Here is a 27,080-nt window from a genome sequence, read left to right on the forward strand (position 1 = left end):
ATTTGGTGACTCTTCAATACTTTGGGGTAATTTGCCCAAAAACTGCAGGTCCTACATCAAAGACTGTACAGAAGAAACCAGAATGAAGCGAAACAGGATTTCAAAAGTGTGAACGCCTCCAGCATTGTCTTTCCATTATGAAGTAAGTTTATGTTAAAGTTCATGGAAGAACATGCATGGTGTGATGTATTTTGCAAGGTGTTTTTGGGTGGATGGTTTGTTGAGGATTTCTCCCTCTCCCCACTGGTTTAGACCAGTGGGAAGTTTCAGTTTTACTCTGAAGACTCTCCCACTGATGATCCAGCTCTTTATAAAACTGAGACTGAAGCTGCTGTTTCCTTTCAGACAGTCGGTTTCTGAACAGAACGAAGGGAACAAACAGGTAGATGATTATCGTTGTGTTATGAATGAGTAAGTTGGCCTTCATGATGCTTGTAGTTTGATTTGTTTGGGAATTTTCTCTGCATGTAAAAATGTCCTCCTATTTCTTCTGCAGGCTGATGGAAAACTATACCTTAAACAGCTTGACCCTCCAGATAGAAGGGTTAGCGGTCACAGAGACATTTTTGTACCCTGTGTTTTTCCTTTTTCTCTTTTCTTACCTGGGAATAATGATGCTGAATATGGGGATTGTGATTCTCATTTGCATTGACAGAAGCCTCCATCAGCCCATGTACCTGCTCTTCTGCAACCTGCCATTTAATGACATTCTAGGCGTCTCGAGCATGGTGCCCCGCCTGATGTCGGACATCTTGCTGCCTCCGGCTGAGCGCCTCATCAGTTACTATGAGTGTGTTGTTCAGGCTTTCTCTTCCCACATGTTAGGCACCACGTCCCACACGGTGCTGATGATCATGGCCTTCGACAGATATGTTGCCATCTGTAATCCTCTGCATTACTCTGCGATAATGACCAACAGGATGGTGGTGAAACTGACCGTCTCTGCCTGGGGGTCGGCCTTGGTTCTGGTCGGGATTCTGCTGGGTTTGACGGTCCGGCTGAACCGCTGCAGGGCTCTGATCGCCAACCCGTACTGTGACAATGTCTCACTGTTCAAGCTGTCCTGTGAGAGCGTGGTGATCAATCAAATCTACGGCCTGACCTTCACTGTGGTTCTGTTCACCTCCTCCATCGGCAGCATCCTCTTCACCTACACCAGGATCACCATGGTCTGTCTGACCAGCAGTAACAAGTCTATAAACACTAAAGCCCTGAAGACCTGCAGCACACACCTGGTTGTGTATCTCATCATGCTTTTCTGTGGTATTTTAATTGTAGCTATGCATCGTTTCCCTCAGTACTCTGAGCAGAGGAAAATATCGGCTATCCTGATCCATTTCATTCCCACCAGCCTGAATCCCATCATTTATGGAGTTCAGTCAAAAGAAATTAAGAAATTATTGTCCAAGTTTTTTCAGTCTAGGAAGATTTTTTCTTTGTCTTAGAAACTAATGTGTTCAGGGAGTTAATGCATTACATTAGAGGTATATTGACATATATTCCTTAATTTTAGGAGATTGGCGATCGGCCGATATTTGCATGAGAAGCCAATTTTATCCTCCGATCTCATATACCTCAGCAAAGCTCCCTTATTGCTCTCTAATGAGAGATGTTTGTCTGGCAGACTGGCCCATCAGGTCAGGTCTGCATGTTTGCAGTTAACAATAGTCACCCCTCTGTCACCAACTCAGCAACTTTCATCCTATATTTAGCAACATTTCAACCAAACAAATTGGTTTCAGAATCAATAAAGTTCAGCCATCAAATGGAAACAGGAGCAGCCTTAGTTTTCTGTGATATCAGCTGGACTAGAATCCTATTTATCTGAGCAGAAATCCTGATTCGTTCCTCAGCGCTTTACGTTTTCCACTGTGTGATTCAGACAGTCTGGTTTGGATCAGACTGTCCTGAACCAGGACAGTCTGTTACTTTCTGAGCTCAGTAACAGGTTTTCACCGGATTGATCCGTTTCATTCCAGACTCTGTTCCGACCACGTCCAGCTGAACTGAACTCTGCTTCTCAGAACCGCTTCTCTGTGTCCACCCATAACAGGCAACCCAGCCAAGAAACTCTTCAGGCTTTTTTCTTTTTCTTTTTTCTTTTATCAGCAACATGTTACTAAAACCCAGTTTGTTTCAATTTCTTTGGTCAAATTTGTGAAAAATCCTCACACTAACATTTTTAAAGGAACCATAATATTAGCGCCAACAAAGTAATACGAAGCTTTAAAATCTCCCTGCATGGTTAGAAGACAACACAGTGGAGACTCTGGGGTGGCCTAGTCAAAGCCCAGAGCTCTTCACAGCTGACCCCCAGCAGAAGTGGCTCAGTTTAGGAGGAAGAATGGGGAAAACTAAGCAGCCTGACATATTAACTGGAAAGGAGGGAGAACTTATTCAATGACTTTTTTTTTACATAGAATATTTTTATTTCAAGTTCATTATTTTGGCAGTTTTTACTTTGGCAATAATGCTGGTGTACGTAACTTTTTTATATAGTTTTTAAAATATTTGTTGAAATAGACTGAGCAGGAATGGTGTATATTTGTGACTAATGTAGGAGCTAAGAAGGTGGAAGAGCCAAATGTTTTCACAGATTGTCTGACTTCTGTTAATGTGTCACAAAATTGTGACTTTTCAAAAAATAAATAAAGAACTGATTTTTTTAAATAAAAGTTTCATATGTTTTCTTATAAAAACAAAAGATGTTGTTGATCATGTCTGATTTAAAAAACACAACACAACAAAAATAATAAAACTGATGGCTCTGGTTCTTATGGTTCTGATTTTGATGGTTCTGGTTCTGGCCTCCTGGGACAGTCCAACTGAACAGTTGGTATAAATCTACCCTCAGTGAATGTCTCCCAGGTTGCCTCTGGTTCCTCTGATTCCCGGGTCGGTCTTTGGGTCTCACCTTGGTCTTCACGCCTTCCACCAATCAGGAGGTCAGAATGAGTCTCAGGTTTAAACTGAGCCCACCTGCTGATTGGTCCAGCTGCTTAATATTGTTGTGACTCATAAAACTTTGTTTTATGAGTTTGTCTCTGAGGAAATACTCCCAGTATCCTGACCATTAATCTCCTAATTATACTGCAGTTCATTATACTCCGGTTTTCACGGGAGTAACGATCCAGCAAGAACCCGTGATAGACGAAATCCATAAAGTAGTAACCTTTATTTATTTATTTTTATTTTTTTACAATTATTATCAATGAAAAACTCCATAATACATTGAAACCAAACAACTAAACCTTTTTACAGGCCCAAGCATTTGTTTAACAAATTAAAGTACAGTATAAAGTTTTTTTTTTTTAAATAACTACCATACTGTAAAATAATAATTTTAATCATGAATATGAACTTGAGGCTTCAAATTGCGGAGATCAGCACCGCCCCACCGCGACCCGAACCATTGGATTAGAACGGGAGAAAATGAAAAATGATTATTAAAAAATATATGAAGTCCAGTAGGACAAATAGTGACTCGTGTATTTCTGACTGAGCCGCTGCATCCTGACTCCTCTCTGCAGTCCTTTTTCTTCTAAAGCCCACAGTGCAGGTGTGTTTTTTCAAGAGAAGAAAAAACACACCTGAGTGACAACAACTATAACTAGTTGTCCTTTTTCTTCTGGGCAAAATGATTCTTATAAACCGACATGCCGCCATCGATTATGTTTGAGCAGCATGTCCAGAAGTTTAACTGTTTCTGCGATAGTTAGAATCTTCCTCTGGCTTTTGGGCCCGACCTCAAGTGCCTTTTTGTCTGTGCAAAACGTTTTGTGGACATTATGGGTTTTAGAAAAACTTGAAATTGCAAGAGAATTTGCTAACTTAAATTTGGCAAGCTGTTTAACGTACAGCACGTTTACACATTACACTGCAACGTTATTGACACACAGAGAAGCGAAGAGACTGCTTAGCCAATCAGGACACAGAATACAATACACTGTGGAAAAAAAAACTGCACAAAAAATCCACAAAGCAGCGAGACCGTGAAAGATGAACCGCGTTATAGCGAGGGTTCACTGTACCAGCAGTTTCAAAGCTTTCTTTTTTTCTGCTATGCTGCCCCCTTTTGGTGACCTTAAGCATGTGTTCATGCTTAAAGTCAAGTGACACAATTGATCATTTCTTTTCAAAACTAACAGACTGTTTATTTTTTTAAAATTTTTATGGCTATGTCAACAAAATGCTGAACAGCAGTTTGCATAGAAACGATTGAACCTTTAACTTTTGGGATAAAGTTTAATCACTTTACAACCTGCAGCCTTGGTGGAGACTTTAACGTCAAAGTGACTGATGTTTACAGTTGCTGGTGCAGTTAGACTCATTAAAATGTTGAATGACATCACTCAATAACATAATTATTCTTTCTGTTGGTTTATATAACTTAACAAATCTTAGGTTTATTCCTACATATTTAACTAAAACATTTTGACTTCTCCATAAAGTCAGTTGACCATCAGCTGTCACGGGTTATGGGACAGGATGTTTTCTCAGATACAGGCATGCAATGCTGCTTTTATTTTGAAACATCCCTGCGTCTGGATCTGGAAACAACTTATTGCTGTTTACATTCAGTGATGACGCTTCACCCAAGTTTGACAATGTTGCTATAAATCTGCAGACTGAGCTCAGGAGTCAGAAGAGGAGGTTTCTGTCAACAGCGGTGAGAATCTGACTGAATATGTGCTATTTGTGTCATGATTCAAACTTTTACTGGGTTTGACGTCAAGTTTGGTCCTTTTACTGGCAGCGCTCTCTTAACAGATTATATATTTCTGTTCTGATAATATTGTAGTGATAACAGTAGTGTTGTCTGCCTCATCATGTTTATCCTCGTCATCATTTTAAAAGGAACCAGGAGCAAAGAAACCAACATCTGGAGTTTTGAGCAGAAATAGATCAATTTCTGACATCCTTGTCAGGTTTTGTCATTTTCCAGTCTGCTGAGTGAAAGCTACTGGAAGGAAACCCCAGCTGTGATCTGATGAATCTTCTGGCAGGTTGCTGCAACACCAAATCATCAGTTGACTTACCGTCAACTTTTCATGTTTTTTACTCTCTAGTGATGAGGAGGATGTTTAGAAGTGTTTTTGTTTTGCATTAAGCTTCACATTTATCATCATGGTCTCTTTCCTGTACTCACTTTCTAATAACTGGCTCTACACAAAGCAGAGATGAATGTTCATGTCCTGATTATTTTTGGTTATATTAATTGAACTTTGATAGGACCTCCTGTGAAATATTGAAGCTGCCATTGCTTTGCCTTTGTCGTGTTTGTTGAAACAGTCATTCCTCATTGAGATTTAATTATTTTAAGAGACACAAGGTTTGAAAACAGTGCCTGTTATGCAGCGTGTGAAAAGGTGAGAGTTCATTGTGGTCTCAGCCTGTCTGATTTGATGCGTACTGGTTCTGAACAAAGCTATGTTGCTTTTCTGTCATTAACTGAGGATCTGAAAATAAAATCTAACATTTTTGAGTTCTCTCACATTTTCAGGTACTGATCACCCAAAGTAATTTCAAATCAGGACAAGCTGCTGGTTTCATCTTCAGGTTTCAAGCAACCAGAGTGCTGAGTTGAGCGTGTTGTTACCAGAGCCATTGCTTTGGAGTAAACGTGTTGAGCTGCTTTAGTGAGTGTTACTATGATTGGGTCACTGCTGAATACGTGGGGTGCAAGTGTCGCACATCAGATTAGTTTATCACATTCACAGTAGAGTAATTGACCGAACTGACATTTTGTTTGTAACGTGCCTCCAGACAACATTAGTTTTTGAATTGGTGATATGAAAATACACTGAATGGAACTGAATTAATGTAAAGTACTGTGAAGGCGAAGGCAGAGATGTATCAGGTTGGAGAAAATTTGAGGATTTCTGCAGGTGAGACTGACTGCTTTTGGTGGATTTTGTTCTTTAGGCATCATTACATCTGACCCTTTATGGAAAACACAACTCTAGATCCAGACCTTTTGCTCCTGGAGGGGTTAAAGGTCACTCCTTCTTCGTCTATCCCAGTCTTCATCCTGCTGCTCCTCATCTATGTCTTCGTGATGCTGTCCAACGTCGGCCTGGTGACCATGATTGCCCTGCAGAGGAGCCTCCACCAGCCCATGTTCCTGCTGTTCTGCAACATGGGTGCCAACGATGTGCTCGGTGCCTCCACCATCATCCCCCCGGTGCTGAGCACCATCTTCACACCGACCGCGCAGAGGTACATCCGCTACAGCAGCTGCGTGCTACAGGCTTTCTTTGCTCACTTCCACGCTAGCGTCGTCCACACCGTCCTTATGATCATGGCCTTTGACCGCTACGTGGCCGTCTGCAAGCCGCTGCACTACGCCACTATCATGACCAGCAGGATGGTGGTGAAGCTGTCCATGTCAGCCTGGGCGGTGTGCTTGCTGATGGTGTTGGTGCTGGTGGGGCTCAGCGTCCGCCTGTCCCGCTGCCGGGCGGTTGTACTCAGCCCGTTCTGCGACAACCCCTCGCTGTTCAAGCTGTCCTGTGAGAGCATCCTGGTCAACAACATCTACGGCCTGGCCTACACCGTGGTCCTGCTGGGTTCGTCACTCGGCAGCATCACGCTCACCTACCTGCGAATCGCCATGGTGTGCCTCACCAACCGCAGCAAGACCAACAACTCCAGGGCGCTGCAGACGTGCGGCACTCACCTCGTCCTCTACATCATCACCTTCCTTTCAGGAGCCCTCATGATCTTTTTCCATCGATTCCCTGACTTATCAGACCAGAGGAAGATGGCCTCCATCCTCTTCCATGTTGTTCCTCCGGCTATGAATGCCATCATCTACGGACTGCAGATCAAAGCCGTCCGCCAGAAGATTTTCATCTTATTTACAAAGAACACAATGGCAGAAATGAAGGGGTAAAATAAAACATGTACTCAAATGTAAACAGAAACATAATCATCTGTTAATATTCAGAATATATTTCACTTTTATTCCCAATTTTTTATCTGTACTTGGAAACATCCACAAGAACTGCTGTTTATTCAAACATATTTATACTTTAATGTCCATTTTTGTTTCATTAAGTATTATGAACATGTTCTCACATACAGGGCTGTGAAAAAAGAGACAAAGGTTATGTAAAGAGAAACAGAAATAAGTTTTCAAATTATAATTATTTATTAAGCAAACTGTGAGAATACACAGCTATGTTACATATATTATAAAGAACTGTAATTATAAATCAGTCTGATTAATAAAAGCTTTATTTAATGAAAGTATCACCTTTAAAGTTTAAAATTTGAAATACATCAAGAACTGGAAGATCAGTTTCCTGGTTTGTATTTTCTTATTTACTATGAAAAGAAATTCTAGATGTTTAACTTTTTTGAAAAAATTACACTGTTTTAATTTATTAGGGAACAAATTTAGTTAAACATAACAAACTTAAAGAACAGTAATGGAGCAGCATAACCCTGATAATAAATCCTACCAGACTGGACTGATTTAAAATTTCAACTATATCACTAATGCAAAAAGACTCATTAATCTAAGAGACTGTAGACTGTTATACAACGTGATAACAGTTGTATTGTTTTATCTGAAGCAGAAAAAGTTTGAAAAGCTCAGCTGGAAAAATATATTAGCTATTCTTCATGAATTTGAAGGATAGCTAATATCAAACAGGATTTAAAATCCTGTTATGGATCAGAATATTGTTTCACTCAGTCAACACCTGCCTAAAAAAAACAAAAAAACTACATTTGTTAAATTTAGGGGAGTCCACCTTCATCGTCACCATGGAGGGGTGATGATTATTAATTATTATGAAATTAATAATTATAATAACATACCCAGAAAATGAGTTTAAATGCTTCAAAATCTTTTTTCTTTAAAATTAATGCAAAGCTGCAATTTTGTTTTGCGTGACTTCACACTACTCTGTCAATGAAACAAAGAAATATATATGATATCTATAAACATTATTCATAAATAAATAATATTTCTATAAATATGATTGTGCTTGTTTTTATTCACTTCTCTGTGAATGCCCATATTCTGTTGAGCAGCAGACATATCTTAATGAAAACACAAAACCATTTTTAGAACATGCTTTTATTGTGAAAAAGCAATGAAAGATTAACATATTGTTATTCTTATCCTTGATTTCAAAAAGTTTGAATATGCCATTTCAGCTTCCATTGAAAACAAAACTCTGCACATGTGAGTCAGATCAATATTAATGTAAATCTGTTTATCATAATTTACAGCAGAGGAGAAAATAAACAGCTAATCAGCATCATCACCTTCTACTTTTAAGCATGGGGGTGGAGGCTCATGCTATGGGCTTGTTTGCAGCTGCAGGATCGTTGCAGATGTCGAGTCATGAACTCCTCCTGATCCAAAAGTAGCTTAGAGACACTAAAACAAAGGAGCAATACATGAACTCCTGTTTGGATTCAGAAAAGAGTTTCAGGCGCATCTGGAAGCTGCTTGGCCTTCAGGTCAAAAAACCATCAAATAACATGGAGTTCAACTCAAACACAGTTAGAAATTAATCTAAAGTGTTTTCTGACAAAGTGCAGAATAAACTTTATGAAGTTTAGCAAGAGCTACTCACCTTATCAAGATTGTTGGTTGAAATGTGGCAATAAAATAGTTCAAACATCTGCATTTTCATTTACTGTCAAAGACAATGGCTGTTTTGTTGTGAGTCCAAAGCAACGTGTTAAAAATCACTTAAACATTCTCTGAACTCAAACTGAATCACCTAATTAATAACTCAGTTAAGGAAATGAACAAAGATATGGTTGCTATAAGGACTTTTTTGTCCTAAACTCTGGTTTAACTTTGGAGCTTCCAAAAATAAAATACCTTTTGTCATTTCTTTGGAAGGAAAGAGCTTTCAGACATCAAGGTGACATCAAAACTTTATTGGAGTAAAACATCCTAGAAAAATATTTCTGAATCTCTTTGGACTGCATGCCATAAATAACGGGATTCAAGGCACCAGGAACAATGTGAAACAAAATGGCTGTAACTTTCTTTTCCTCAGCATACTGAGGGAAGCGCTGCAGAATGATGACAATCATTCCACTGAGAAACATGATCAGGTAAACCAGCAGGTGCGTGCTGCAGGTTTTCAGTGCTCTCCTGTTCAGAGTTGCGCTCTTGCTGGTCAGACAGACGACGGTGATCTTGGTGTAAGTTACCACCATGCTGCCGATGGAAGCGGTGAACAGCACCACGGTGAAGGTCAGGCCGTACACGTTATTGATGAAAACATCCTCACACGAAAGCAGAAACAATGAGGCGTTGTTACAGTACACGCTTCTCATGAAAGTCCTGCAGCGGCTCAGCCGAACTGTCAGACCCAGAAGGATCCCAACCAGAATCAGCGCTGCTCCCCAGGCACCAACCGTCAGCTTCATCACCATCCTGTTGGTCATTATGGCAGAGTAACGCAGAGGGTTGCCGATGGCCACATACCTGTCGAAGGCCATGGCCATTAGCACCGTGTGGCAGGTGGTGTTGAACATGTGGATGATGAAGGCCTGGAGGACGCATTCGTAGTAACCGATGAGGCGGTCCGTGGGCGGCTGCAGGACGTCCAGCAGTACACGGGGCAACACAACAGAGTTCCCTAAAATGTCGTTGGCCGACAAGCTGCAGAGCAAGAGATACATGGGCAAGTGCAGGCTCTTCTCCAGAAAGACCAGGACAGAAACTCCAATGTTGGCAGCAATGATAAACACATAGGAGACAAGAATCGAGAAAAACGCAGCATATCTGGATCCACCAGAGACATTTAAACTCTCCAGCTGCAGCGTGAAGCTGTTGTAGGCGTAGCCTTCCTCCGACCTGAAAGAAAAGTTCATGGAGGATTCAAACTGTTCAACACAAAAATCACACAGTGAATGCTCCAATCTGACAACATGAACTTTTACACAAGTGTTGGAAAACAATTACTTGTTGTTCTTGATGATCCTCCAGTCTTTATGACCGTGTGTGTCTGTGTTGAAGCTGAAGGTTTCCATCATAACACTTCTTTAAACTGATTTTACCGTCAGTGCTTCAAATCACACAAATATAACACGTCAATAAAAACTGCATGAATAACAACACTTTTAATAATCAACTCATGAAGAAAACAATGAATTTGTCCGTGTTTGTTCTGACATGTCCTCCTTTTCTTCCTGTCAGGAATCAGACATTTAAGCTTTTAAGAGGCTGCTGAGCTCAGAGGGAGCTGCTCTTTACGTCACCACAGAGTATTATGGGATGCATCGTGACGAATGAACCCTGACAACAAATCGCACCATGTTAACCTTGTTCACTGGAAAGCTCTTGAAAAGTCTGTGGGATTTTTTATTACCAGTAATGACAGATCTGTACAAGCTGCTGATAAACGCTGCAACTTGTACAACTTCATAAAACCTTTGTGTCTACAGGCAGCACTTTGTTGTTTAAATCAGCATAGATTCTTTCTAGCTTTATTTCTAATTCAGTAAGGCAACATTAACCATCATATCTTTAAACGGTTTTGTTTGTCTCACAGGTGACATTCTGTGAAATAAAACTAAATATTGGAGTAAAAATGTATAAACTCTTTCAGAGGTTAATATGATCCTAAGGAAACACATAATGCCAAAGCTGAAACCATAACTTTTTTAGTAGTTCCTTCTCCACTCACTTTTTTATTCTTCTTCTCTATCATGTCCCTCTTACGACAGCTGACAGCAACAATAATACTTTTTAATAAAGTTTGTCAAAGAATTTATAGTGTTATAAGAAAACAATCACCTTAAGAAAAGTATTAAATGCATGAACTGATTTACTGACTTTATTTCCTTGAACTGGAAAAAAATAAAAACCCAGAAGAGTCTGTATATTCAGATAGTATCTTCTCCACTTTGTAAACATGTTCAGTAAATAGATGTGCCTTTTTCTCAGCCTGTTTGGATTGATTCTAATTTATCAAGCAGATAATTATTTATGGGCGTTTGGTGTAACTTTCTGATCACATTCAGAAACACAGACACACGTCAGCGATGGGATGATGGAGCCATGCATGCAGCGCTTCCTAACCTGCTGAAGTCTCTCTGCTTGATCCCGACCATCACTGACCTTTGACCCGTCCAGTGTGGAATATATTTGTTAATTTGGTGCATTTGGATGCATCCTGCATTAACTTGTTTTGGTATCATAGGTTTTTCAAATTCAGGCCTTCTTTCCTCCTTTGATGAATTGATTAATTTTTTCCTCTCCTCAAATTGGGAAGGCCCGCTCACATATCCCCTAATGTGCAGAATATTAGACCAACCCAGACTGATGTTTCACTATCTACAAAACACCAAATTGACCATGAAGGCAGCACTAATGCCATTCATTATTGGGGTGAAATAAGAACAGATTCCAAACCAGTGACCGGCCCTTTGGGAAACCTCCCGCTTTGAGTCCTGGTGAACAGTAACAGTCAGGTCTTTACTTTAGGTCTTCTTCAACATGTCTGAGCTTTAAACATGTCAGATAAACACACAAATAAACGAGTGTAGGTTGAATGTAGAAGCCAAACAATGCAAATAATGAACTGAGGTCTGTCATGAAGAGACAGCTGGTCAGACTGTAATCATGCTGTTGGTGGTTTGGAGACTGGGAAAGGTTCCAATATCAACGTCACTGTGAGATATTGTATTTTCAATTTATTTTAATATTTTGCCATTTTTAACAAACTGGTTCAGATCACAACTGGAAACAACTAAACAGTAAATAGCATCTTGGAAGTTTCTCTGATTTTATTGATGATAAATTAAAAACACTCAGTTTTACAGCCTTACATTATTGTGAGCTACCGGTCATATTTATTTATAAATTGTGCTTTTGAAATAAATATTCACTGTAAGACAGAAAGTCTGTTCTTGTGAGTTGCTCTGGTAGAAAAGTGCTTGATGATGCTGGAGCGCAGGTCCTTACTGACCAGCCCATAGATGATGGGGTTGATGGCCGGAGGGACGATGATGAACAGGATGCTAAGAAACTTCTTCATGTTTTTAGTGGTGGATGGAAATCTGTAGCTAACGATGATAATCAGCGAAGCTAATTCATAAAACACATAAACCACAAGGTGTGATGCACATGTCTGAAAGGCCTTGGTACGGACGCTGCTGTCGGTTCTGCCCTGCTTAAAAGCAGCTGTCAGGATCCTGATGTAGGAAAACGCGATGATGATGAACATCCCTGTGCTCACTGACCAGGTCATGGATAAACCTATAAAACACAGAACAGCAAAGCATTACAGACAGTAAATAAATGTTAGTGACAGAGCGAAGACTGTTCTGCTTTATGAAGCGGTGCTAAGTCTTGATGTTTTCCAGAACTGAAGTTTTAAAATACTTTCTTTACACTGACCATAGATGTCACTCGTGGGAGTGGGTGTGCAGGCCAGATTCATTATGATCCGGTTGCTGCAGTAAACATGTTGAAGGATGTGGCCACATAGCGGGACGTTCATGTGGAAGGAGAAGAGCACAGCGATGAGCAGCAGAGCAATGATCCAGGCCACAGCGCAGCAGCTGTGCAGCCGAGCCGAAGTCATGATGGAGTGATACCTGAGAGGTTCACACACTGCCACATACCTGCAGAGAGACATTTATTCTAAAGGACCGGGCGAAATATAAGGGGATGTAGCTTGATCTGTGGGATATGCACACCAACCATCAATGAATTGAGAAACCAAATAGTTACATGTAATTATATTTCTTTGAAAATGTAAAAAACACATCAGTTACATGACATCCTGGAATTGAATACAGAAATCAGTCATTTAGGAGCAGCTAATTCTTCAGACTAAGGATGCTGCCCTGGTTACCTCCTTGCAAAAACATGAAGGAACAATCAGGTGACATTAAAGACAGGAACGTTTCTCTCTCAGAAGGAGAACAGAAAGAGCATAGTGAATGACAGATCAGTGAAATGTTCAGGAATTAGCAAATAATGTAGAATGCATTACAAAACACTGAAGGAACAACATATACATTAAGATATGGACTGGTTCTCCCACTCACCTGTCATAGGCCATCACTCCCAGAATGGTTTGCATTGCTACGCCGTATGTATGAACACAGAAACCCTGAGCAATAGCTGGGAGGTAGCTGATCTTCTTCTGCCCCATCAAGAAGTGCATCATGAGGCTGGGAAGCACCGCCGTGGCCCCCAGCAGGTCACAGACCACCAGGTGGCAGATCATCACAAACATGGGTCTGTGCAGGCTCCGGTCCATCATGATGACACAGATCACCACACCGTTCCCCAGCAGCACCACCATGTAGGCAAACAGAGCCAAGAAGAACAAGAGTGGACCATGTCCTGGTGGAACGTCGAAGCCCTCCAGTTCAAACACAATCGGCTGCCTGAGAGGAGTGAATGTCAGGTTCTCCATACAAATGAGTACGAGCCTGTCAAAAAATAAGAGAGATGACACCATCTGGATCAGCTTATTCCTGCAGTATCAAAGAAAACAATAACATTAAAGTGATAAAACAATCTGCAATAAACTAAAAGATTATAAAGATATATACAAGTGACTGTACAGTTATTTTCATAAGAAGCTGATTAAACATCAGCAAAACCAACAAACTTTAATATCCAGTGAAACACATCAACAGAAAGCCAAAGGGAACATTGGAGAGTCACCTTTTGGTTGGCAGAGCTCTGATTATTGAGGAGTGTGTTGACCATTTAATGATTCCTCTTTTTAATACCACCTGCTGTCAGTTGCACCATGGAAACACTACAGCCGCTCCCTACCTGCAGCCTGAACACGCATCACTGAGTCACACACCAACAATAAACTTCATGATTACACAATCACTGACAATGTTCCAAGTTATGAACCGTTCTGACCATGACATGAATTTAAATCTTGCTTTGCTAAGATCTTTGGTTGAAATTCAAAAGCCTTCATTTTTAACTCACTCGACATATTTTTATTTACTTGTCGAGTGGTGGTTTCACTTTAATCCAATCAACTGATTGATATTAATGGTCGGTTTAATAGTTTTTAGGTTTGTGGTTACACATCTGTGGCTTTAGATTTGTCCTGTAACCACACAAGGTGGTGCTTCACCCAACTCTGCTGTTGAGTCCTTGATTGAGACACTTTGTCCACCTTGTGTGCAGAGGACCCAACTGGAGTCACCTTCAGAGGGTGCATCTCTGAAAGTAACTTCGGACTTGATAAGGACCATTTACCATCATCTTTTGTGGTTTTATTTCTTCTGTCTGTTCTGTACCTTACATCAGTTGACCCCATAACCTGCACCGATGTCCATTATGACACTTTTATTGGGCAGTCCAGAGACCCCAACCCCCCTTTTGATTGACGCCACATTCGACCAATAATGTTATGAAATGGCTTTTTTTCGTGCCAATAATATCCAGAGAGCGACTTGAGCTTGTTTTGACATGGCTGTCTTCTTTGTGAAAAAATTCTGACTGGTCAACTTAGAAACTAAATCCAAAGCCAACAGTAAAGTTAAGGGTTCTTAAGAGTGTCCTTTTAAGTATCTTAACAGGACACTGGTCCTGTTAATTGGTATACAGTGTCCTGTTTTAACAAGACACCGCATAAGTGGTTTAGGAATTACTTTATTTTTCTAGATGAACAACTGTGAACATTTTCCTTTCAGAGAAGGTTCCCTTGTGAAAACAAGTTGTTTTATAACACAGGGTTACATGCAGACTAAGTCAGTAGAGGGTGTCACAGCTTTGAAAAGGAAACCTTAGACAACATAATCATTGTCTAGAATGATGATTTTATCTTCAGATTGCAATAAAACATCGATTTTTAAAATATCAGTGAATATATGGTTTCAGTCTCAGCACCACACCATGTTCTTCCTTCAAAGCAAGGTTAGCATCTGCAACTCAAAGTGGCTATTAAAGGATTACACTTTTTAAACCTGTAAGAACTCCATGTTTACAAAAACAATCAACAATGTAATTAATCCAGGTTTCTCTATTTATCGGCACGGTCCAACCAAGTCATCTGTTAAAAATGTTTTATTTCGGCCTTTGAACAATAACCCAAACATTAAAGTGCTGGACTTCGCTCATACTGAAACATCAAAGCACAGAAAAAACTCAGTGATTTAAAATATTGAATAGTTTTACAAAAGTGAGGACAATCAATAAATTAAATTACATTTTTTCGGAAGGACCCCAATAAGGACTGGCACCAATTGATTCTGTGACCCTTACTCTGAATTGGTATTTATAACTTTATTTTTTTACATGTAGGGCGTCTGAATCTGCTCAACATCAAGGCAGTCGACAGAAAATGTTTTACTTTCATGTCTCACTTTGTACTTTAGCTAAATGAAATACAGGGGATACTGGGGAAGATCCTGCTGTTCATGAAACCAGTTACAGATAATTGACCTTTCATTTTGACTTTCATGTCGATATTCTAAAACTATAAGGACAGAAACTCGTTATGGCTTTGTTTTCACTTTCTGAAGACAGCAGATCCCAAACAGATCTGCTTGAACAACATTGCATTATTACAAGCTCCTGTTCTTCCAACATTTCATAAATATAACAACATGACAAAATCAGTTCTTGGGAACGGTTCTGGTAGAAAAGTGCTTGATGATGCTGGAGCGCAGGTCCTTACTGACCAGCCCATAGATGATGGGGTTGATGGCTGGAGGGACGATGATGAACAGGATGCCAAGAAACTTATTGATGTTTTGGGAGGTGGATGGAAATCTGTAGTTAACGATTATAATCAACGTGGCTAATTCATAGAAGACATACACAACAAAGTGTGACGCACATGTCTGGAAGGCCTTGGTGCGGATGCTGGTGTCGTTCCTGCCCTGCTTGAAAGCCGCTTTCAGGATCCTGATGTAGGAATAAGCGATGACGACAAACATCCCTGTGCTCACGAACCAAGCAATGAATAAACCTGTGAGACACAGAGAGTTACAGGACCAGTCAGATTCATGCAACTATCAGAAGTGGTTCCTGTTTAAGTAAAATGAGCTTTTTGTTGTTCCTTTATCACGCTGATGGTTGTCTGTTTTCAGTTGCTCATTTGCACTGACCGTAGATGTTGCTGATAAGGGGGGGAGTGCAGGCCAGATTCATTATGGACTTATTGCTGCAGTAGACGTGCTGAATGATTCGACGGCAGTAAGGGAGATTAACGTGGAAGGAGAAGAGCACAGCGATGAGCACCAGCGCAACGATCCAGGCCACAGCGCAGCAGCTGTGCAGCCGAGCCGAAGTCATGATGGAGTGATACCTGAGAGGTTCACACACTGCCACATACCTGCAGAGAGAAGGCAAAAAAACATTTCTATCTGTACTATGCACATTACTGACGGATAGTAGTTTAACTCATGGACATTAAAAGAAAATGTCAATATGTTAGCACATAGGAAAAGTTAATACAGACATAGATACCAGCAAAGATTTTATGATTTATCACCTGTCAACAGCCATTACCCCCAGGATGGTATGCATTGCAGCTCCATATGTGTGAACACAGAAACCCTGAATAATGGCAGAGAGGTAGCTGATCTTCTTCTGCCCCATCAAGAAGTGCATCATGAGGCTGGGAAGCACCGCCGTGGCCCCCAGCAGGTCACAGACCACCAGGTGGCAGATCATCACAAACATGGGTCTGTGCAGGCTCCGGTCCATCATGATGACACAGATCACCACACCGTTCCCCAGCAGCACCACCATGTAGGCAAACAGAGCCAAGAAGAACAAGAGTGGACCATGTCCTGGTGGAACGTCGAAGCCCTCCAGTTCAAACACAATCGGCTGCCTGAGAGGAGTGAATGTCAGGTTCTCCATCCAAAGCTGGACAGCTCTGTGAGACAAGCAGATTAAACCCTCCAGTATATTAAACATAAAAACTGCTATAAAAAGACAGAAGCAAGTTCATCTTTGCAAAGCATCAGTAAATAGGTTACAGTTGTCCTTGGTATAGATTGTGAAATAATACCTGAAAATTAAACACCACTTAATGGAAAGTCTTAGAGATGCTAAAACCTTCATGAAAAACGTCAACAGCAAACAAAAGGTTATGTTAAACGATGATGAGAGGATGGCCCTTCTTATCTTGATGGAGCATCAGTGTTGCTCCGTCCTTCAGGAGGTGTTCCATTTAAATCATTTGATGTCTACTGGATTTCCATAGCACCATCGCTCCCTGCCTGTCAGCCAATAACAATACTCTTTAATGTTATTCTATTTTTAGAGGACAAAGTTCAAATTTACACACCATTTTCACCCAACACTGACAACCCATGACCCAGGGAAACAGAAAGCTATTTCAACATGGTTTTCTGCACTTCTGTTCAGTTATCCACCCACTGTCCCATTAACACAATAAATACCTTAACCACGGACAAAATTAAACAAATTAAAGACTGACCTAAAAAGATCCACCATGAACATAAAGATGAATACGACTCTGATCAGAAAAAAATAATAATTGAAAAAGTGTTTTATTGTACATCAGGTCTCTTTCTGAGGTTTCTGTGTTCTGTTAAGTCTCTGTGTTGACCCGACCATGCCTTGACTGAGTACAGCTGTTCCTTGTTTCCCCTGAAAACACACAATTGTCTCCCTGTGTTAGTAAACCCACCTGTGTCCCTTGTTCTTTGTCTGGTCTAGTCTGCTGTCAGTTAGTTTCATTACCAGTTGCTACCAGAGATTAGTAATCTCTGTGCTGCCTTGAGTTTTGCATCATTAAGTCTCCATTTTCTCTCCATAACCTGGATCTACTGAGTTTCTCACCATCTCATACTGCAAATTATGACAATAACATTATCTGAGATGATTAGATTGTTTTGTTTTGTCTCACAGAAATCTGGCTGTAACAAGAGGATTATGTCAAATCAGCAAACAATTTTTAATTCTTTCTGTAAACCATTGCTGAAGACATTTCTCCCAAACCATTCATAGTTTATTTCTGGTACCAGACCCAGAAACACAGACCTCAGAATGACATGGGAGGCGGAGAATCTGTTTCCATGGTTTGATTGACAGTGGGAATAAATCATATACACAGTTACATAATTTAACGGAGATGTCTGTTTGCTCAAAAGTGAGAACAGCACAAATATGATGAGCACCTTCATCTTACACTGAAACTTCAGTTCTCTGCTGTTGAGGTGATCGCCGGGTTTTACTAATTCTTTACATTTCATTTTATTACCTTTTGTTTGCATTCTGTAACATAAAGAGCTGGATTTTTAAGTTTCATAGCTTGTAACATGTTTGTTGTTAAATCTGTTACAGTTTAATCTGCTTGTCTCACAGAGCTGTCCAGCTTTGGATGGAGAACCTGACATTCACTCCTCTCAGGCAGCCGATTGTGTTTGAACTGGAGGGCTTCGACGTTCCACCAGGACATGGTCCACTCTTGTTCTTCTTGGCTCTGTTTGCCTACATGGTGGTGCTGCTGGGGAACGGTGTGGTGATCTGTGTCATCATGATGGACCGGAGCCTGCACAGACCCATGTTTGTGATGATCTGCCACCTGGTGGTCTGTGACCTGCTGGGGGCCACGGCGGTGCTTCCCAGGCTCATGATGCACTTCTTGATGGGGCAGAAGAAGATCAGCTACCTCCCAGCTATTGCTCAGGGTTTCTGTGTTCACACATACGGCGTAGCAATGCAAACCATTCTGGGAGTGATGGCCTATGATAGGTGAAAAAACGTGTCAAGTGTGAGAACATTATGGACTTGAGTGTCCATAAGTGTTTTTAGTTTTTAATGTTCAAAATTTGCAGTATAGGAGCCTTTGGTGGATTCCCTAATTTACATTTAACTTCAATAAATATTCTTGATCATTAAATAGTTGGATCATATATTATCTTTCACCTCAAAGAGGAAAATCCTTTTGTTTTAATGTTTATTTAAACAAATTCTCCAGAATTAAATTGAAAATGGATAAATGTAAAATACAAATAGCATCTTAATGGGTTCCCTAAGAAATCAGCTTAAATAACCATTTAGTTAAAAACCCGATCCATGACAGCTCTGTCTCTCTGCAGGTATGTGGCAGTGTGTGAACCTCTCAGGTATCACTCCATCATGACTTCGGCTCGGCTGCACAGCTGCTGCGCTGTGGCCTGGATCGTTGCTCTGCTGCTCATCGCTGTGCTCTTCTCCTTCCACATGAACGTCCCGCTATGTGGCCATATAGTCCAACATGTCTACTGCAGCAACCGGGGCATCCTGAACCTGGCCTGCATTCCCACACCTGCCAGCAACATCTACGGTCTGGACATTTACTGAGAGGAAAGCTCTGCGTTTGATCAGAAACTGTATGTGAAAATGTTTGCCCATGTTTTTCAGGTCTGGCCATGACCTGGTCTGTGAGCACCGGGGTGTTTGTCATCATTGCTTTTTCCTACATCAGAATCCTGAGCGCCTCATTTAAACAGCGGAGGACCGACAGCAGTGTTCAAAAGAAGGCCTTGCAGACGTGTGTGCCTCATCTCGTTGTGTATGTTCTCTATCAGATAGCCTCAGTTATCATCATTGTCAGTCTCAGGTTTCCCTCTGTCTCCCAAAACATCAGGAAGTTCTTTAGTATCCTCTTCATCATAGTTCCACCAGCTCTCAACCCCATCATCTATGGACTGGTCAGCAAAGACTTAAGATCCGGCGTTACGAAGCTGTTCTCCATGCGAGTCATGAGAGTGTGTCACAAGGAGTGACACACAGATGTTTCCCAACAGAAACACCAAAAGGATCAAACCCTGCAGAACACGCTGAACGTTGTCTTCTCTTTGGGCACACAGAGCGAATACTCTATAAAGAGTTAGTGTTGAAGCTTATAGCCTTTTTACCTCAATTCCCAAATACTCAAGAGTCATATTTTCCTTTTTACAGTTAATGAAGCAAAAATTGCAACAACCCCTGCCTGTCTTTTATATGTTTTATTCTTACTTTAAAAAGTGAAATGAGGACTTGCTGCCGCAATCAGTACCAGTGATTCTTTATTGTCATCCAACAATGTTTTCTGTTAGAAACATGCTTAATACAAAGTCAAACACAACATTGATAACATTGTCAGTCACAAAGTCATGAAGCAGAAGCTGATAACAAGGACAGTGACTTTCGAATGGATAATTGCTCAACTCGAGGTTGCTTCAGATAAATCTGAGGTTTGACTTTCAACTGCTGCATTTAGTTTTTTCTGCTTTCTCTCAGGGATCTGGATGTATTCTATCCTGTGTCATGCTGTTGCAGACCTGATGCTTGCTGGAAGAATATAGATGCTAAGCTAATGTCTCTCCCCAAAATCAATCAATGAATCAATCAACAAATTGATACTTTTCCAGACACAAAAAAAGGTCCATAGTAAAAACTTAAAACTTAAATAAGACAAACTCATAGAAAAGAACAAATAAAATAAATAATGATACCAGTTGATAAAATAATTGTGTTGATGACTATCCACCAGGAGCAGACACAGGCTGCCTCATCATTTGAACCAGAAAATCATTAACATCCTGTTAACACAGTAAAATATGCTCTCACTGTGTGATCGTTGGCTTTTCTCTGCGTGTAGAAGGAAGGCAATCGGCAGGACGGCTGTGGGACCATGAAATCCACTTCTGAATGTTTGAATGAGCCAGCAAAGAAGAGACACTCCTCTGTTTTCCTTTAACTTGCAATAAACAGACACGGAAAGTTGAATAAAATGTGCTTTATTATTTCAGTGTCAGGTTTCAATACTAAGCAGTTTTTGTGTTCTTTGTATGTGAATAGTTGATGGGTTTATATGTCATGCTGGGTATAAAGGCTTTCACATTTTCTGTCACCTGCAATAGTAAACTTAACAATGTGATGTTATCACCTCTTACTACTTTGGGGCAATTCAATCCATCAGGAAGGGCAGAGGCATCAGATCACTCGTCTCCTGGTACTAAACCTTTGTTTAGTTAAACGCTGTCTTGTGTGTATTTGGTCTTGTATTTTGGATTTACTGTTTTCTACTGCTGTGTTGGCCCAGTCACTCTTGGAAAAGAGGGGTTTAACCTCAGTTAAGTTACTGTCATGGTTAAATAAAAACATGCATACACAACTCTATCAGTAACAGATAGCAAAGGATGTGTGACCTCTTAGAACATAAATAATATAAACATTTTACAGGATCCATAAGGAGCAAACGTTCCACAAGACGAGTTATATAACCTAAGAACAGCAGCTAAAGTGTTAGTGAGAAGTTTTGTTTCTTACTCTGGTTGAGAAACGTTTGATAAAGCTGACTAAAGGTTTTTAGGGGGAATGATGAAGACAAGAACACTGAAGAACTTTTTCATGTTTTGGGAAAGAGAGGGAAACCTCTGAATTAAAATCAATCAGTGAAGAAGTTTGATAGAGAACGTAAACAACAATATGAGGAGCGCAGGTCTGAAACGCCTTGCTGCGGATGCTGCTGTTTGTTCTGCCTTGTTTTATGGAAACACTCAAGATTCTGATGTAGGAAGAACTGATGAGAATGAAGGTCCCTGTGCTTAAAGTCCAGGTCATTGCATCCAGCCCCTTGTGTCCCTTTAAAGGTTTTCTACACGTTTTCAACACATTTCCAAACATAGAGGTACGATGGAAACACCAACACAGATTCCTGTCTCACTTGGCTTTCTTGAACCTTTGCATGTGTTTGAAAAATACCCAAAAATTGTATCACTGCAACATCATAAGTTCTACATAAAGAATGATACTGATACCATCAGAACTCATCTTCATGTTTTCACTAGAAATATTTGAACATGTCTGTCAGCATGACAACTGAACACCACCATAGCCAAGAATTTTCAAAGTACATGACAATTCTTCATTAATTTTATAACATGACAGTCGGACTGAAATAATAAACCATTTTTCAACCCATGGGTCGCACTGACTCCTGAGGATGACAACCATTGACTTTACTCATTTATGCCTTAAAATAAGTAATTATCACTTGAGCATTTGAGTTTTTGAAGTTTATTATAGCATTTTGATTGCCGTTATGCAGAGAAATCAAGATGACATGTCAACGAGGGACCCATGTTGTCAGTGAAGGTCAGTAACCATTAATCAGACTGTGGGACAGTGTTCTTGTTGACACTGAAGCCACATTTTCTTCCATCAACATGACGCCTCCACAAGGAGCCTTAACTGACCACGCTACATCACCAGTGGATTTCTCTTGGGAAACACAGATTCTGCCAGGGACTAAGCCATGGTGGGTAATCAGACTGTGGGACATCCATTTGTGTGTTCCCTTACATGGCCTGTGATCCTGTTGAGGCGTGATCTTCTCATCAAACTTGGAGCTTCCATTTTGTGTAGTCCCGGCTTTCACATTTTTTTGCCAAGCATCGGTCTCAGAACTGTTGGTCAATACATTCTGCAGCCTGTTACAGTGGAGTGGTTAGACACTTATTGAGCTCTATTGCAGTCTCAGACACCAAAGCATGCAGGCCTTCTCGCTTGAGATGATGTGAAATGGCACTATATAATAAATTAAATTAACTTAATGAAGCTATCTAAACATTTACATAAGTTCCATCAGCGGAATTATATAACTGAAGAAGACCAGCTACAGTGTTAGTTCTAAGTTTTGTTTCTTACTCTGGTTAAGAAATGTTTGATGAAGCTGACCCTCAGGTCTTTACTGACCAGTCCGTAGATGATGGGGTTAATAATGGGGGGAATGATATAGACAAGGATACTGAAGAACTTTTTTATATTTTGGGAAAGAGAGGGGAACCTGTAACTCACAATCACAGTCATTATAGCGATTTCATAGAGAACGTAAACAACAATGTGTGGAGCGCAGGTCTGAAACGCCTTGCTGCGGATGCTGCTGTTTGTTCTGCCTTGTTTTATGGAAACACTCAGGATTCTGATGTAGGAATAGGCGATGATGATGAAGGTCCCTGTGCTCAAAGTCCAGGTCATCGCCAGACCTGAAAAGAAATGAAGACTAGGGGTTATATATCATAAATATATTTTAAAAAATTTTAAAGTATCACTAGTGGCCAGCTTATTGTTTGAGTCCCAAGAAAAAATACATTTACTGAAGTAAAGAGGATATTAAATGAAAACAAATTGGCATTCCACTGTTATCATAGCCATACATCAGGTTCGCTGTACCCTCAGCAAAAAAATAAAACAATTATGTTAATGTATCTGCCAATGTTGGGCATGAGCAAAATTTAGAAAAAGGATGGAAGTATTCCCCCAAGCTGTTTCTTCTGTTTCATATTTGTAAGGTTTGTATTTCACATCTTGTGTAAAAAAGGAAACACTGACCATAAATGTTGTTGGCAGGTGTGGGAATGCAGGCCAGGCTCAGGATTCCCCGGTTGCTGCAGTAGACATTTTGGACTATATGGCCGCACAGTGGGACGTTCATGTGGAAGGAGAAGAGCACAGCGATGAGCAGCAGAGCAACGATCCAGGCCACAGCGCAGCAGCTGTGCAGCCGAGCCGAAGTCATGATGGAGTGATACCTGAGAGGTTCACACACTGCCACATACCTGCAGAGAGAAGACAAATTTAGATGTTGATTCACTATTCTTGAGACTTGATCATTCACACTGAACCACAAAAGAATTAAAATAAGATTCCACAATGAAAACCTAAAAACATCTCCTGAAAAAAAATATTTCATTAAGTCAATTTATTATAGAGTAGCATTTCACATCATCTCAAGGCCTTTTCTGCAAAAATAATTTCAATCCTATAATTGATGCATCTTCATTGATCTCAGTAACACAAGAATGAATAAAGTCAAGTTAATATTTCAGATTGATTTTAAAGTTTTCTTTTTAAGGGCTTTGCATCTTTGTGTTTTTGTGATGTAAAACACTTTGAAATGCTTCATCGTTGAAAAGTGCAATACAAATACATTTTTATTGATTGATGGAAAAAAAACTCTGCAAACTGCGTCATATCATTGACTGATTTAGACTATTCTTCTCTAATATGTTTCTTTACCTGTCATAGGCCATTGCAGTTAAAACTGTCAACATTGCTGCACCATATGTGTGAGCGCAGATTGCCTGGAGTATGGCTGGGATGTAGGCGATCTTCTTCAGCCCCATCAGCAGATCCATCATGAGGCGAGGAAGCACCATTGTGGCCCCCAGCAGGTCACAGACCATGAGGTGACAGAGCATAACAAACATGGGCCTGTGCAGGTTCTTGTCAGTCATAATAACACAGATCACCACACCGTTCCCCAGTAACACCGCTATGTAGGCGAGCAAAGCCAACAGAAACAAGAACGGTCCGTTGCCTGGTTGAACATCAAAGCCCTCCAGTTCAAAAACAATCGGCTGTTTGAGAGGAATCACCGAGGTTTGGTTCTCCATCCAAAGCAGCACAACCCTAAAGAAACAGAACAGATTAAACCTCAGACGATAGAAATGTTGGTAGATTTACAGAGAGAGACATACTGGAACAGATGAAAACATAAATCTGTAGCTACATTTCATATCAAGCTGATGATGGCATATTACCTCCAAATCATGCAAATGACATTTAAATGGAGATAGCATCAAAGAATAAAATGTAACATCAAAAGCATCAGCAGCTGAGATTGTATAACATCAAGTAATTACTACTCTATGTGTTTTGGAGAGAGTCAGCCTCCTCTCTGCTGAGAGCACTAACATTGCTCTGAGGTGTGGATGAAAACTTGTGTCTCTTTAAAGGATTTCAACTCAACTTCAACACATTTCCAAACATAGAGGTACCATGGAAACACCAACTCCACTGAAAGTGCCGTTCAGGGGGATGGACATTACTCCCTGCTTCCTATGAAGAGAGAGATCTGCTTAACAACTGAATAACTTATTTTCTTTTCTGCTTGTAGATGCAAAGCACCTTAAAAGTCAGTGATCGGTTGATATAGTAGTTTAGTCTAAGAACTGGAATGCCTATTTTTCATTTTATTACTTCTTGATGAATCAGTTCATTTGCTCTTGGAAAACTAAACACAAAGCTGGCATCATATGCTACTCAACAGAAATAGAGTTTTAGATATGCAGAATATGTAATCACTTGTCTTGTTTGTTTGTTTTTTTCCAGGTCTAACTATCAGCTGGACTATAAGTACAGTGAGCTTCATTCTAATTGCTTTTTCCTACGTCAGAATCCTGAGTGTGTCCTTAAAGCAAGGCAGAACAAACTGCAGCAAACCCAATAAGGCTGTTCAGACCTGTGTTCCACACATTGTTGTTTACGTTCTCTATAACATCACTGGATTGATATTAATATTGAGTTACAGGTTTCCCTCTCTTTCCCAAAATATAAAAAAGTTCTTAAGCATCCTGGTCTATATCATTTCCCCGATCATAAACCCCATCATCTATGGACTGATCAGTAAAGACCTGAGGGTCAGCTTTATCAAACATTTCTCAACCAGAGTGAGAAACAAAACTTCGCATTAACATTGCTTCTGGTGTTTAGACTCTTGTGGGGGAAGTAATCGTCTTTGTAGGTGTTGCAACTGCCTTATGTAGCTAAAGTTTGAATAAGATCAGTAAGTACACTTGATCATTTGAAATTATGTAAATTGTGATAAGGGTTGATCAGAACTGTACAGCTGAATCTGGTCCTGGTGTCAGTCTAAGACACAAAAGCAAAAACCACCACTGTCTCTTTGTGACACATGTGTTAATCTGTAAATAATCACTTCCCTCTGGCCTCCCCATAGAATATTGCTTTACTTTTTTAAACCTCTCCATGTGCTTGAAGAATCCCAGCTTGTTCATCATTGAAACATCACAGGGTGCACATAGAGGTCAATATTCAGAATGATACCGATATAGACTGCATTCATCTTCCAAATTTTCATCATAAGGATTTGAACTACTCATTCAGCAAAACCACAAACCATCACGATACTCACCGATTTACAAAACATATAATTCTTCATTAAATTCAACATAAAAATCAGAAATAATGAACTTTTTTTTAACACTTTTGCTGTCTTACAAGATGAGGTTCTTTTGATCCTTCAAAGCAAAGTTTTTTCATTGTAAAACATGTTTAACTTCTGTGTTCTTGAAATATGTTATACAAATAAACTTGACATGTGTAACCATACGTTATTGGTGGAGCGGGTGTAGTGGAGGTGGTGAGGCAGACGCTGGAGGTCCAGGTAAAGTGAGTAGTGGTAATTTAATAACAAAGAAATATGTCCAGAAAACACAGTCAACAAAACAAGTCCGCAGCCAGGCAGCATGGCTGAGCGGAGGCCAGGGCTCACACCGGTAGCAACTGGTAAACAGGCGAAACAAACAACAAGTAACGACAGCAGCGACAGCGTACAACAACAATGTGCTTGTCGACAACGACAAGGACCCGACCAGGAACAATGGACACAGGAGGGATTAAATACACTGAGGGTAATCAAGGGAACAAGACACACCTGGGAATAATCAAGGGGCAGACAGGACAAGGAGGAGACTCAGGACACTGAACATTCAAAATAAACACATGGGAAAACACGAAACATGACACATGCTTCCCATTTTCAATACAACCTGAGAAAAAGCCTGGCTGCATGTCAAACATTTGACTGAGAAATGAATGAGAAGTTATAGCCAAATGTCCCACTTTCTTTAGGTCGTATTTTCATAAATGAAAGTTTGTCTATAACAAAACTGCCTCCATGGAGCTCTTTGAATTTCCCAACATGAATATTTAAGTTTCACACAAAAACAAATAAGACACTTGAGGTTGAGGCAAATAAAGATGAATTTATTTTCTTCAAAAATTAGACATCCATCTATTTATTATCTTTACATGCTTGTCTTTAGTGGGGTTCTGAAATGTTCTGGTGCCTATCTCCACAAGTCAACTGGTGGGTTCAACCTGGACAGGTCACAAGTCCATCGCAAGGAAATACAGAGACAGACAGGACAAACAATTATACTCCTACACCCAATTTAGAGACATCAATCAACCTGATAGTCAAGGAGCCAGAGCACCCAGAGAGACAAAAGTTAAACAAAGCCAAAGTAATTTCAATACCACTTTTTATGTAACATCTACAAGTTTAAACTTCAGT

The 27,080-nt window shown here is 40.3% G+C and overlaps 5 protein-coding genes across 5 annotated transcripts; 2 read left to right on the top strand and 3 right to left on the bottom strand.

Moving 5' to 3' along the window:
- The first annotated feature begins 473 nt into the window (after positions 1 to 473).
- LOC129370624 (olfactory receptor 52N2-like) lies at positions 474 to 1,445 on the top strand. Its single transcript, XM_055046730.1, has one exon. The coding sequence runs from the start codon at positions 474 to 476 to the stop codon at positions 1,443 to 1,445; it is 972 nt and encodes a 323-aa protein (XP_054902705.1).
- Positions 1,446 to 5,947: 4,502 nt separating this feature from the next.
- LOC129370518 (olfactory receptor 52N5-like) lies at positions 5,948 to 6,895 on the top strand. The gene has a single exon (XM_055046559.1). The coding sequence runs from the start codon at positions 5,948 to 5,950 to the stop codon at positions 6,893 to 6,895; it is 948 nt and encodes a 315-aa protein (XP_054902534.1).
- A 1,991-nt stretch (positions 6,896 to 8,886) lies between these two features.
- LOC129370737 (olfactory receptor 146-like) lies at positions 8,887 to 10,014 on the bottom strand. Its single transcript, XM_055046910.1, has 2 exons — positions 9,944 to 10,014; positions 8,887 to 9,835 (listed from the first exon to the last, which is right to left on the bottom strand). The coding sequence occupies exons 1-2, from the start codon at positions 10,012 to 10,014 to the stop codon at positions 8,887 to 8,889; spliced, it is 1,020 nt and encodes a 339-aa protein (XP_054902885.1).
- Positions 10,015 to 11,867: 1,853 nt separating this feature from the next.
- On the bottom strand, positions 11,868 to 13,427 carry LOC129370519 (olfactory receptor 52E4-like). Its single transcript, XM_055046560.1, has 3 exons — positions 13,039 to 13,427; positions 12,383 to 12,609; positions 11,868 to 12,241 (listed from the first exon to the last, which is right to left on the bottom strand). Exons 1-3 carry the CDS (start codon positions 13,410 to 13,412, stop codon positions 11,868 to 11,870), a joined length of 975 nt encoding a protein of 324 aa, XP_054902535.1. The 5' UTR covers positions 13,413 to 13,427.
- Positions 13,428 to 15,585: 2,158 nt separating this feature from the next.
- LOC129370520 (uncharacterized) lies at positions 15,586 to 24,597 on the bottom strand. Its single transcript, XM_055046561.1, has 8 exons — positions 24,523 to 24,597; positions 23,999 to 24,391; positions 23,312 to 23,538; positions 22,621 to 22,965; positions 18,312 to 18,694; positions 16,467 to 16,879; positions 16,081 to 16,307; positions 15,586 to 15,941 (listed from the first exon to the last, which is right to left on the bottom strand). Exons 1-8 carry the CDS (start codon positions 24,531 to 24,533, stop codon positions 15,586 to 15,588), a joined length of 2,355 nt encoding a protein of 784 aa, XP_054902536.1. The 5' UTR covers positions 24,534 to 24,597.
- Between the last annotated feature and the right edge of the window lie 2,483 nt (positions 24,598 to 27,080).

Source organism: Poeciliopsis prolifica, unplaced genomic scaffold (assembly GCF_027474105.1).
Source record: "Poeciliopsis prolifica strain line A6 unplaced genomic scaffold, Auburn_PproV2 SCAFFOLD024, whole genome shotgun sequence".
In the NCBI taxonomy this organism is placed as follows: domain Eukaryota; kingdom Metazoa; phylum Chordata; class Actinopteri; order Cyprinodontiformes; family Poeciliidae; genus Poeciliopsis; species Poeciliopsis prolifica.

What these genes read in the sequence shown, in the direction of transcription:
- LOC129370520 (XM_055046561.1), bottom strand. An exon ending in TTTCTTAACCAGAGTAAGAA is followed by an intron (nt 18,695 to 22,620) that starts ACAAAACTTAGA and finishes CACCTATCATAG; the next exon opens with GCCATCACTCCCAGAATGGT. An exon ending in GGGGTAATGGCTGTTGACAG is followed by an intron (nt 16,308 to 16,466) that starts GTGATAAATCAT and finishes TTCTCTCTGCAG; the next exon opens with GTATGTGGCAGTGTGTGAAC.
- LOC129370519 (XM_055046560.1), bottom strand. Translation starts at nt 13,412, where the DNA reads ATGGAGAACCTGACATTCACTCCTCTCAGGCAGCCGATTGTGTTTGAA. An exon ending in GGAGTGATGGCCTATGACAG is followed by an intron (nt 12,610 to 13,038) that starts GTGAGTGGGAGA and finishes GTCTCTCTGCAG; the next exon opens with GTATGTGGCAGTGTGTGAAC. An exon ending in TCCCACGAGTGACATCTATG is followed by an intron (nt 12,242 to 12,382) that starts GTCAGTGTAAAG and finishes TGTGTTTTATAG; the next exon opens with GTTTATCCATGACCTGGTCA.
- LOC129370624 (XM_055046730.1), top strand. Translation starts at nt 474, where the DNA reads ATGTCCTCCTATTTCTTCTGCAGGCTGATGGAAAACTATACCTTAAAC.
- LOC129370737 (XM_055046910.1), bottom strand. Translation starts at nt 10,014, where the DNA reads ATGATGGAAACCTTCAGCTTCAACACAGACACACACGGTCATAAAGAC. An exon ending in AGGATCATCAAGAACAACAA is followed by an intron (nt 9,836 to 9,943) that starts GTAATTGTTTTC and finishes CTTTTCTTTCAG; the next exon opens with GTCGGAGGAAGGCTACGCCT.
- LOC129370518 (XM_055046559.1), top strand. Translation starts at nt 5,948, where the DNA reads ATGGAAAACACAACTCTAGATCCAGACCTTTTGCTCCTGGAGGGGTTA.